This window comes from Solanum dulcamara, chromosome 3 (assembly GCF_947179165.1).
Source record: "Solanum dulcamara chromosome 3, daSolDulc1.2, whole genome shotgun sequence".
In the NCBI taxonomy this organism is placed as follows: Eukaryota; Viridiplantae; Streptophyta; class Magnoliopsida; order Solanales; family Solanaceae; genus Solanum; species Solanum dulcamara.
In genome coordinates, this window is record NC_077239.1 from 10,116,359 (window position 1) to 10,129,879 (window position 13,521).

The 13,521-nt window shown below is 33.6% G+C and overlaps 1 protein-coding gene across 1 annotated transcript; it reads right to left on the bottom strand.

The window, feature by feature from the left end:
* Positions 1-6,458: 6,458 nt before the first annotated feature.
* Positions 6,459-9,984, bottom strand: LOC129881539 (protein trichome birefringence-like 3). The gene is made up of 6 exons (XM_055955722.1): positions 9,603-9,984; positions 9,287-9,524; positions 8,981-9,152; positions 8,648-8,847; positions 8,393-8,551; positions 6,459-6,991 (listed from the first exon to the last, which is right to left on the bottom strand). The coding sequence occupies exons 1-6, from the start codon at positions 9,784-9,786 to the stop codon at positions 6,658-6,660; spliced, it is 1,287 nt and encodes a 428-aa protein (XP_055811697.1). The 5' UTR covers positions 9,787-9,984; the 3' UTR covers positions 6,459-6,657.
* Positions 9,985-13,521: the final 3,537 nt, after the last annotated feature.

Consider the following 13,521-nt stretch of genomic DNA (forward strand, 5'->3'; position numbering starts at 1 on the left):
TCTTCCGTAGTCAATTATGTTTGTTGTCGTCGTTAGGCCATTTTTTATTTATTTATGTATTACATAGATGTATTTTCATTTCCTGTAAAAAAAAATTATGTATTTTAAAAGTGGCCAATGAAAAGATCTCTCCGTCGATTTTTGAGGCCTCCCTATTTAAAGACGGAAATTTTAGTTTAAGTTTACATTATGTATTATATTTTTACAAGTTAAAACGGTCGATGAAGAAATTACCGTCGATTTCCAAGGCCTTCCATGTTTATAAGACGAATGCTATTTTTAGTTATTATTATTATTATCATAATCATCATCATTATCAATATTTATCCCTCACTAACGCTTTATCAAGTCTTTTACAGGTATTCAGAACTGCTTTCCGAGGAAGCTATTCGAATTAAGTTCGAATAATATTTTAAATTTATTATTGAGTATATTATTGACGTTAGACAAATATTAGGTCGTTCCTTATATTATTGCTTTAATTTACTCTTATGTATATTTCATTATATATTTGTGCAATATTTTTATCTCCTCAATTTAAAAAATGAGTTCGGATTCACAGTTTGGATTTTTGAAGGATGCTAATACCTTCTCTTCGGAATAAATCCATTGGTTTTGCAGGCATTTTAAAATAATTAATTGGTTTTTTTAATTATCCTAAAATTATGGTGACTCATTAAATTAAACTATTTTTGAACAATCGAATTGATTTTTTACGAATCACCATGACATTGCTCCTTATTTGCAAACAAAAATATAGGGATGTAACACTTATTATAGTTACGCATCTGAACCCACCATATAATAGAATTCTATTTTTTATAGTGTATATAGAGACACGTATATTTAAAAATTATTTTAATTATTCTCTACTAATATTTTGTCAAGCGTTTGTATTCAGAGATATTTTACAAAAAATAATATTCAATAGTGTTTTTCTTTTCATATGGTAAAAGAGTTTTTTTTTTCTATACATTTATATTATCTTCTCATATTTTTATACATATAGTTGACAATAACATACATTATTTATTTGATTCATATTCTTTTTATACATATGTTTTACATATATATATGTTATACTTGCAAAATAGTAATGTTATCCCTCCCTCATTGATAAATTAAGTCTAGCCGGGTACTACATTTTGTGGATTTCAAAGGATGCCTAACACCTTCCCTTTGGAATAATGTAAACCCTTACCTAGAATCTAAACTGGTTTTTTGTAGATCGAAACATGAATCATACAGGTCATGCATCAAATAGGTTTTCCTTATTTTCCTTAATAAATTAGGTGGCGACTCTATACAATAATCAATCCTTTTAGAGTCAATATGTTGTGCTTTATCTAACCTCGGTTAAAAATAGGGCATAACACCAAGCACTAGCCCGCTACACCATTCTACAAGGATCTAAGTCCACCGGAGCGATGCCGGGGCATCTAAAATAAGTTTACATCCTATACTAAGGCCAACATACTCCATAGTATCAACAACACGTTCATTCAACTCTCCTTATAATACTAACAAATAACGAGAAGATACACATGCTTCTAAATATCTGAAAACCCCGATAACAAGCCTAAAGCATGATTTCTAACACATAAAATATACAATCAAACTACCCAACCCAAATTCCAACATACTTTCACACATTCCAACTCAATCTAAAGAAAGGCAAAACCGTAGCCTACCTGTAGGCTAAACACACGAGCTTTAAATCACTGTACTGGAGTGTTTCCCTTTCGAACAGCTTCGGAATGCTACCACGCTGTCGAAAATAGAACCACAACATCGATACGGTCGTTTAGACATAAATTTTATAATTTTTAGAGACGGATCAATTTCGGAGTCTGAAATGGGAATTGTGGGACCCGCATATGGAATTTCGGATTTGACCCCCCAAAATAGGTTCCAAACTTCACCCCGAGCTCACAAATCATATTTATAACATAATTTGGGGTAGAAAACTACACGGGACGAGCATGCAACCAAAACTCATAAATTCCGATTAAATGACAAAAAAAAGAAGCATCAAAATCAGCAAATTTTGAACAAACGAGACTCTTTCAACCCAAAAAAACTATGACGATCCTTGCGAAAACCTCCACAATCTATCCTCAAGAATCACTCAAAATGGAGTTATATTGACCAAGATACACTTCCAAAATTTAACAAAATTTCATTCCGAAAAAGACTAAATCCGTAATTAAAAACGTATTTTTACCTCAAATGAAGCTTCTCCTCGTATTTCTGAGATTACCACGAGATTTCTCACAAAATTCTCTTGAACTTGAATCACCAAAATTAGATTTATATAGGTCAATAAATAATTTTTCAAAGTTCTTCAAAAACTCAATCCGAAAATGGACACTGCTGTAAATAAAATCATGATTTTTACTTGAATCGAATGCTCCAAATCAGTTTTTAATCTCTCCAATGCGTTCTCCATGAAAAATCTCACAAGTTTGTCTTTTGAATAACCCAATTTAGATCCCTAATGCTCAAGTTATGGGGTTTTAAAGTTGGAGAAAATATCCCCAAAAAGGGTCTGCACCGACTGCTGCCAAATCAAATTTTGGAAAATCCAAAATCTCCGATGGGGTGCTCGAAATTCATTCGGAATTCGATAAAAATAAACCAAATATGCTACCCCCACTAAATTTGACGTTACGAACTCAATGTCGCATTCAGAATTCCCATACGAGATTATTTTAATAAAAAGTGGGTCCCACACCTAAGAGCTCTTTTAAACCACATTCCACAACGGGCCTCGAGATTAGACTGGAAGCCTCGGAAAGTGAACGAAGGGTCGTTATAGACCAAAATCGACATTTCAGAACTAATCACGCTGTCAGAATTTTCATTCAAGTACGTTTTCCAAGAATGTTGACTAAAGTCAACCATAGACTAACTTTCAAAGTCAACCATAGGCTAACTTTCAAAGTCAAAAGCGCCAAATGACCCCAAACGCATCTCGATTGCCTCGATAGTTATTCCAACAGTGCTACTAGCCTAATTTGGTCATTTTGGAGCTGATGAAACCATCAGAATTTAAATTCGAGATCTCGTTGATCCAAAACTCGAAAAGTGACAACTAAACCAACCAAAACAGACTCGGAACCTCTAAAAATTTAACCAACACTTCTTATAGATCAAAAACTATCTCCCAAATCCAACGGAGTCATCGGAATTCCATTTCGAGCATCAAAACTCCAAAAGTTGACCAAAGTCAAACCTTAGCTTAAAATTCCTCAATTTCTCAACTCAAGGCCTCAAAACTTCGTTACAACTCCAAAACTGATTTCGTAAAGTCTCCTAAGCCAATTTAGATATTTCGGAGCTGCTGAAATCGACGGAATTCCATTTTGTGACCTGTAGCTCCAATTGACCCCAAATACCATTTTTAATACTTAAAACTTATGAAAACTCAAAATTTCCAAAGACTTAACTTTTCATAGGATTTTCTAAAAATTAACATCCGGTACCAATCAAAAATGACTCGGGGTATCTAAAGGGAGGAATAAAATAATTATTTTACAAAAATTTTAAAAATGACCTTTAGGGTCATTACAGAAGATACCTTCGGTGAAGGTCCAGTGGCAGCATTAGCCCATGGGGGAGGCTACTTGGGAGTTGGAGTCAGACATGCAGGCCCATTACCCCTATTTTTTTAGACTCTAGGTATGTCCCTTACTTTATATTTGAGAATGAACATGATTTTTAGTAGTGGATGATGTAATCACCCTGAGGCTCATTTTTGATATTTTTCGATAAAATTATAATTTTACCCTTTCCGTTAGTTTCTCCGAGTCACTTTTGGTTGAGTCTGAAAGTTAGTTTTTAAAAATCTTGTGAAAAGTTGAGGTTTTGCTTGAGAAATGGATTTTAAAGGCTTAAGTTGTCAAATTTTGATTTTTTGAGTCATTTGAAGTTTGGAGTCTCGAAATGGAATTCCATCAATTCCATCAGTTTGGAAATATGAAAATTGATCTAAGAGAGTTGTCAGAATCAGATTCAGGGTTAAACGTGGAATTAAGGTCCAAAGTTGGAAATTGAGTTAAAGTTTGATCCAAGTTTGACTTTGGTCAACATTTGAGGTTCGGGTGCTCGGATTGAATTTCTGATGGTTCCAATGGTTTTAGGAGATGATTCCAATGCTAGAAATGTCTTCGCTATAATTTTTAGAGGTCCCTAATGTATTTTGGGTATTTCAAGTGCCGAAACTAGTTTAGTTGCGACTTATTGGATTTCTGGTCAAGGAGACCTCAAATTTAAATTCCAATGGTTCCATTGAGTCCAGAACTTTGGATTTAGTAGGGTTGTATATATGATTTTTGCATACGGGATTCCGAACAAATCCCAAGGGTCCAATCGAGGCTTGGGTTATGACTTAAACTCTTTTTACTGGTAATAATGCAGGGTTCGCTTAAGCGGACCAGATTCGCTAAAGAGAACTTTCTCTTAAGCGAGATCCAACACTTAAGCGAAGGGACTCACTTAGGCGAGGTTCGCGAGAGCGAAACATGTTCGCAAAAGTGAATCTATGCTAAAGCGAAGGTCTGGTCACTTAAGCGACATCTGAGAGGGTTTAAGAAAGGTTTAAGGTTTTCACTATTTTTAATATTTCCAAGCTTGATTTAGGCGATTTCTTCGAGGTTTTTCACGACAAAACTTTTGGTTATGTATTTCTAATACTTTCCTTCAATTTCCATTGAATATTTTCAAATTTTTACTTCAAATTGTGGATTTCAAATGGAGATTTTGGGTTTTCTTGAACATGAACTTTTGAAGGAGAAATGAGTATTTTTGAACTCATTTCAACTTCATTTTAAAAATATTTTTCACTATTAGATTCCTGATTACTTGAGTAACATTTTCATCTAAACATAATCAGATTTTGAGTTCGATTTTCGATATGGATTTTTGACCATTTTACCATTTTCACTTGAATTACTTGATTTTAGTGTCAATAGCTTTGAAATGTGATTGTGAGTCTATATTTGATTAGATTATGGTGATTTGGAGTATCGTCGGAGAGAAAAAGCAACAATTTTAGATTATTTGTGACTTTTGGCTTTGGCAAGTAGAATTCTAACCATTGTTAATTATGCCAAACCTTGTATTTTTCTATGTTAGGGGATTAGTGTGTGTTGGGTCATTAGATTGAGTTGAATTATATGATTTGAAGTGTGATATTGGAAATCGGATAGGGATAATTGTCTAAATATTGTGAATTACGAGACATTGACTTATTGTGTGATTGTGGACTATATGACATTATACGCGAATATTTTTTCCTGTTTCACTCATTACTAGTGTATATACTTATCTGTGATGACTGAGAAATGATATGAGTGATATACTAGATATTGAAATCGAGGTTTCTACCGATCGAGGTAATTTGCCGAGGTCTTTTCCAGCGGATATTAAAGCCGAGATCTCTTCCGACGGATACATGGTCTATGTGAGGCCCACATGGGTTTTGGTCTAAGGTGATCAGCGGATATGTATTGTAGGACAGACATGCGTCACGATTATTTGACATTGCATTTGTATTTATTCCATCCTTTGTTTAATTATGATTGAGATTTCCTGTGTTTTCCTAATTATGGTGGTGAGAAATGTACTTTCTACTTATGGACTATCTAGTATTCTGGTATAATTGTGATATAAACTGTATCTATTGGGTTGTCTGAGTGCAGGTGTGTAGTTGTAGAGGATTGTGGTTGGGATGTTAGGAGTACCTGTGTTCCGCATTGCGTTTACTTAAGATTTAATTTTTATTTTACTGAGTACAGTGTTGTTGGTGCTCACCCCTTGCTTCTATATTCATGTAGGATCTGAGCCCGACATCTTCTGCTCTTAGTACTTCTATTGATTGGGCTGAGCTTCTAGACACATTAGAGGTAACAACTTGTCTTTTTCGGCAGACTCTTACCGCCCATTTATTTTATGCTTTGTTCTACTTGAGGACTTAGACATATAGACTTTGGACCTTTTTTATTTTTATTGGAATAGTGACTTGTACATGTGACACCAAGTCTTGGGTGTTTTAGAATCTATTTTCCGTTTATTCTTATCTACGTCACATTAGACTTTACATTTCCTCTTTTATTTTCATTTATTTTGAAGTGTTTTCACATCCGATTTCAGGTTATAATATTATTTTATTTTGATTATCACCCTACTTTGTTGTTCTTGGTCATTTCTTGTAGGATTTGCATTGCCCCTTGTTAGTTGCTCTATTTTTTCCACTGTTTTCTTCTTTCTTATATTCGATTTGCTGCACTTGAGCCTTGGGTCTTTTAGAAACAACCTCCCTAACTTCACGAGGTAGTGATAAAATCTGCGTACACTCTATCCTCTCCAGATTCTCACTTATGAAATTTCTCTAAATATGTTGTTGTTGCAAGAAAAAATTGAAAGAGAAACTTATAAGTTGGGTTTGATGGCTTTAGTTTCAATAAAACTGGTCATGGCTACTCAGAAATTACATTTTCAAACATGGTAGCTTTCATTTACTTTACCATATTGTTTCGATGTACTTGCAAGAAAATTCATACAATTTTGCAACTGAAAGAAACAAAAAACAAAATATGCTTTTCTAACATGAGAGTTTTTACATTCTTTTTTCTTTTGCTCTCCATATTGGTGTTGCTACAAATATGCAAAAAGCATTCTATTCCAAGTATCAGGAACTCCAGGCAAACACCAATGTATACAATCTGCAAAATTCATTGGATCAGCTTTCTGCTTATCAGTTAACAATTTGCCTCCTAATTCGCCATAAACCGATGCATGTCCATCGATTCTGTACTCAGATAATTGTGTGATGTTAAGAACAGTAACAGGAAATTTCATCCTTCCTATTACATCAACTACTGCCTTCATCAAATCTTTGTTTGAACCAACTCCCCAGTGCCCCTTCTTCATCACTGGTCCTGTCTCATTGAAACACTTGATACCATTCATATTCCCCCAATCTTCATTTCTGAAGTTTCGAAAAATGTTGCAGTGAGTTTTGAGCCAAACAAGTTGTAACAATGTTTTCTATCATGATATAACTTAGTGAAAAAGTTCAAATAAAATCCTCTACTATGCGAAATATCTTAAGTTTAGCCTCCGTTATACTTTGGTGAGATTCACATCCTTACTATTAATAAATCGTCTCTAATTTTGACTTTAATGGAGCTCCAACATGGACGGTAGATTCCGCGTAGTAAAATACTTCAGGTAAGCATACGCGTATTCAGGATTTCGAGAGGACGGGTGCACTATTACGAAAGGTGGATCTAAAATATAAATTTGATCAATTTGATATTTAGGTTCTTATTACTAAATATCAGTTAAATTTAAAATTATGGGTCCAAAACTAATTCTTATTTATTCAAATAGTAATTTTTAAAAAATATATATATAGTTATATTCTATGTCGAAGGTATTGAGATCAGTTGAACCCATTGATTATATGTTATATCACATAGTACTACTAGTTTTAATATACACATTTGGTTTAATCATATATAAATTTTACAATGCTAAAAATATTAGTAATTTCCAATGTGACAAACTTGAAAATTTTGAAAGATTAAAGAAAAATACAAAAAATATTAGTTAAAACACAAAAAGTGCTACCAATAACCACTTAGAGAGGTGTTACCTAATTTTAAAAAGAAAAATAAAACAAGATGTATATAAGATTCAAAATTTTAACCTCATTTAGAGAGATGCACCGAATCTTATATTATATGATACTTCAAGTATGGATTCACATATTTATATTTAAATATTTTAGAAAAAATTATAACACTACTATATATGATCTCGAGAGGGGAGCATGGGTTCACGTGAACCCGGTGACTCCCCTCTACATAAGCCTCTGTGGGTAAGGAAAAATACGAGATGACGTGCTAACGGCAAGGGTATACAACAACAGCATACCCAGTGTAGTCCCATGGTCCCACACAATGGAGTTTGGGGAGGGTAGAGACCTTATCTCTGCCTCAGAAGTGATGTAGAGAGGTTTTTTTGATAGACTCCGACTCAAAACAAAAACAATCTAGAAAAAAGATATAATGGAAGTACAATAGACAATAGATAGTAACAAAAACAACAAATAGTAACATAATGGTATTACGACAAAATAGTACTACAAACAAGCTACACAAAATAATAGATAGACACAGAAATTAAAAAGCAAGAAACTACAAGTCCTACGACTATTAGAAAGGGCAACAGGACCAAGCACGTAGCAGTATAATGTAGGGTAAAACTGAGACATAGTTTTGATCCTTTTCTCTTTAAGTTATGTTTACTCAGTGTATATTAGCCCGTTGCACGTAGCAGGTAACGTGCATCATTTTCGGGGCTTGAAAATACTTCAGAAGCGTACCTTTGGTGCGTAGGTGACATGGTGGTAAAGAACACCTTTGTTTTGTTAGCATCAATTGTTGAATCAATCCAATTTGCCCATGTCCTCATTGCTAGCTTATAAGAAATGGCGGTATCAAATTCTTCATATCCCTCTTCTCCATTTGAAAACTCTCCCCATCTGCATTTTTTCGAAACATTTCTAAGCCATTTTTAAAATACAAGTAGAAGTTGTTTTGTTTCAACATTGTTTTGGAAAATGAATTCAATTACTTACAATGCCTTGGCCTTAAGACCACTCATCCACCAAACATAAGTATTGAAAACAAGGATATCTACTCCTAACCACTCTTTAGCACGCTCCGCAATAGAATCCACCTTAATGATTCTCTGTTTTGAATCAGCTATTATATGAATATCCGTGTTCGACTCCACCAAGAATGGTGCCCAGTAGAATTCAATGGTGGCATTGTATTCCTGAGGAATGTGGAAATGTTTAGCAAGTTTGAGCAAATTCTTGGAAAAATTCTTTACATTGTGGATATATACAACTAGTTAAACTCTTCTTCAAAAAGCATAGATTTTCTTTTTTGTCTTGATGAATGATTACCTTAGCTGTGAAGACAAAATGAACCCGACCATGCTTCATAGACTTCTCGTCTTCTGGGATCACAGATTGAACCAAACACACAAAAGATTCCCACATATTTCTCTGTATTGAGTCTCCTACAAACATTAGCCTCTTTCCTTGAATTTTTCTGAGGGCAATCTTCGGATCAAACCTGAATTTCATTGTTACGAATTTAGTTTAACATGTTTCTGTAACAATAATTGCGATAACAGCTAATGACAGTACTATATATCTGTTTCATTTGCATGAACATTTCTCTAATGACTTTTCAATTAACTTGCCAACCTTGGCAAGATGCAGTCATCAGGCTTCCATTCCCAGTGAAGATAATCTGAATCGTTTCGTCCATTCTTAGTACAAGAATATTGTCTGTCAATATATGGACAAGTTCTATCTGTGTAGAATGGTTTAATCGAAGTATTGAATACCCATTTTCCGTTATTGAGGCTGCATTCCTCGGGATCAAATACAAACCTATCGTCTGTTGGATTGTCTAGTGGACTGCTCTTCAATTCTCTAACACCTGCTAAGCCAAGTAAATGAATTTTCAGCATGACAACGAAAAATTAGATTGAAAACAATAAAGAAACTGCAGGTGCACCTGTATGGTGTTTTTTAAACTTTGCAGCATTTCGTCTCGGACAAGTTTTGATCCCAAAAAGAGAACCAGAAGAAGAAGTAGTGATCCTTTCAGTGTACAATAAAACAAGGAATGCTAATGCACAGAAAATTCCTGTAATTACAGGCAAAGATAGCTTTCCTTTGGCATATTTTGCCCATCCCATGATGAAAGAGTGGATATGGGCTCACAGTGGGAAAAAGCTTAATTGAGAATGTAAAGTTGAAGCTATTTACTTTAAGAATGCTTAATGTTAGTGCACCAGAATGATGAGGACTGACATGAAGTAAGTTTTTGGTGGATTTATGTTTTAATAGATTTTTTGAGTAGGAGTAAAGTTCAAGTCATGTATGGTTGGACATTATAATTTATTAGCAAGTTGGCAAAGGCTCTAAATATTTTGAGCTTTCTTATGAGTCATGTGTGCAATTAAAATATTGTTGTAATTTTAAAAAAGTCTACCCACTGTTGTGTAACTTTCAAACAAAACCAATCAGTTGGTGCGTAAAGGTTTTTTTTGCTGTAGGAATATCAATTTTTAGCTGTCTTACATCTCTATCTTCCTGTCTCATAAGTCATGACTTGCATTTACAGTCATTAGCATTAACAGATGTTTCTGCTATAATAGGTTCAACTTATTTGTCAAACAGTTACTTCATTTGGGATCTGCAAGTACATGTATTTTTGTACATGCTACTTGGAGAGGTATTTCTGCCAATTAATCTTCTAGTAATAGATATCAACCAATATTCATTTATATTTGATACTTGCTATCTCCCACCAGAAAAGGGATCAGGTAACTTAGTCCACCAAAATTAACTAGGTTCTGAATTTCCTCTTGGAACTCGAGTAGGTTCTTCGTGACTCAAGGAAATATGAATTAGCGAAACTAAGTGTGTTGAAGGGGATTTAATAGAATCAGTTTTGCGGGGAAACTACACTATTCAGGTAGGATAAAGAAACATCTTTGTGTGTATGTGAACTGTTGAACCACCTTGGTAGACGGTAGTAACGCGTATTCACGCACTATGCAAGTTTGTAGTTTTTGAATCCTCTGCTTAAAATTTCTTGCTCCGTCACTGGTGACAACATTTCCATGTATTATTAGGTAGACTATGCTTGCAAATGGAACTAAAGATTGAAGATTATTCAATAATGAAACAAGTGAGATGCACATATCAATCATGTAAGAGCTTAATTATTAGAGAAGCATCTTCTGACTGGCAAATTATATGCTGTTTTTTTGTTTTTGTTTTATCTGTAGAGTGTTAGTGAGTAATTAACTAGTCATTTGTTAAATGACAGATAATTTAACAGATTAAAATTATCAACTGTTTCCCAATCTGAGTCAGTGTAATCATTCTCTTTGATTTTATCTTTTATTAAATAGCCATTCTAATCAAACACTCTTCCTGCAATTATTTATCTCAACCAAATCCTCAAGGCCCTGACCTGGACATAACAACCATAGCAAGATGGAACACTCTCGTTTCCCTAATTTTCTAAACTTCTCTGCATCTTTTTTCTTTCTTTTTTCCCAAGATTTATTCTGAAAAATATTTATCCCAAAGGGGTCTGGAGAGGATTGAGTGTATACAAATCTTATCTAACTGTTTCCGAACAGACTGTTGGCTCAAGTGAATTAAATCAAAGTAATAATGAAAAGGAAAAATGATAGCGAAGATATACACGACAACTAATAGAAAAGCAGTGTGGAGCATATATGCAAGGAATCGTAACATCAATAACAAGGTACGACCACTTAAACATAGTAAATAGCAAATAATAACAATAAACAAAAGTCAAAGATTCCATGAATAAACTAATATTACAATAGACATGGAGCCTGTTTGGATGGGCTTAAAAAGTAACTTTTATGTATGAAGTGCTTTTAGAACTTTGAAGTGCTGAAAGTTATTTTTATAAATAAGTAGTTGAGTGTTTGGATAAAAGTGCTTAAATGAGAAAAATGATGTGAATTTTAGGATTAAAAGAATAAAAAGGTTAGTTTGGAAATTTAGTTAAAATATAAGGGATATAAAAGTAATTTCCATGGTCAAAGAAAATGACTTTAAGCACTTAGAAAAAAAAAGTTAGGAATCCTAACTTTTCAGTTTTGACTGACTTTAAGAACTTTATGACTTAAAGTCAGTATTAGACAAACACGTCCAAAAGCTAAAAAGAGACTTTAAGTTGATTTTGACCAACTTAAAACCCATCCAAACAGGCTCATGGTGCTCTAGACTACTATTAAGCTAAAGACTACAAAAATAGGTTAATACTAAGACAACCTTAACTATCTACTAATTTTTTATTGTAATCCACAATCTTCATATCCTCCTGTGTAAAGTTATTTCATCATTAATAATTATTAGGTGTTTTGGGAAAAGAAATCATTGCTAGGTGTTAATAAAAAGGTAAGGATGTATACTAATTAATCATGATGATAAAAATTTATATGCAAATACATATGGTACAGTTTTATATATAAAAAAATATAAACAATCAACTTTTTTTGCTTCCCCCAATTCTTTTGTGTTTTGGGATCATATGAGTCCTTAATCAGCAACTAAGGTTGGTCCAATATTGTGAAGTTATATTTGCATTTTGCACTAATGATATAAAAATATTTACATAATTAAGTTATTTATTAAATAATTTCATGCAAATCTCTGATAAGCATTAAATAATAAGTAAATATGGTATATAATATATTTTTCATTTCACAAAAATAAAAATAAAATTTGTGTACATTTTATCTTTTTCATATCTCACTTATAGGTAGGGATGTACATAGATTGGTATGATTCAATTTTTTCTTTTATCAAATCAAATTAATTATGTGGGTTTTTAAAATTTATAAGCCAAGTTAAACCAACAAGAGTTGACTTTTTTTAATCTGGATTGCTTGATTTGGTTCAATATTTTTTCGATAAAAAAAAGGGGGGTGGGGGGTGGGGGAGGTAATAATAAGATTTGAATCTTACTATTAAGTGATGCATCGTGTAATTACAATTACTAGTATACAAATCGAATATAAATCTTTCTTCGCTCTATCCTTAAAGACATTTAAGGTCTTATTAGTTTTTATTAAGATTAAAATATCTAAACTATATAATATAACATTTTTCATTTTTTTTACAAGATTGTACGAATTTCAATGTTTGACCAAGAAAAAAATTAACTAAAGAATGTTTGACCAAGAAAAAATTAACTAAGGAAAAATAATAATAATGAATGAGGAACCTACTACAGTATCATTGTATTTGGGGTAAAGGTGTCAAATCGGTTAGGTGGCCCGATTTTTGGTCCATTAAGATCGGGCCATTAAGGTCCCGACACGATTGAGACTAGATCGGATATTGGCTCACTCCAAAAAAAATTGGGCCGGTTCGGTGTATTTTTGTCACGTCCGAGGAGGGTACCCTAGATGTAACCGGAACTCAGAAATCATTTCTGGCTCCCAAGCGAACCACATAGCCTGATCACACCTCCGTTCATTCATTCATTCAGCGGAAAGTTTTAAAAAATAAAGAATAATTTAGCGGGCAACTCAAATCACCCATCCAACTCGAAGAATAAAGGTCATGGGCCAACAAATCAACTAAAATATTTGTCATTAAAAATAGTTTGACAAGAATAACTCAAAGATAGAAGTACTTAATCGACCCATCACTATCTAGTCTATGAAGCCTCTATCACTACTATCTAATTGGTGCCAATGACATGTTCATGTCTACCTCAAATCAAAATGAAAAGGGCTAACTCGATGCAAGAATACACAGACGGTGTCCTCCGAATGTAGGGGAGGACTCACCAATACGCTGAGTGCGAATAGATCCCCAATGATGCTCCTATTGACGATCTCTTAAACCTGTCTCTGCATTATGAAATGATGCAG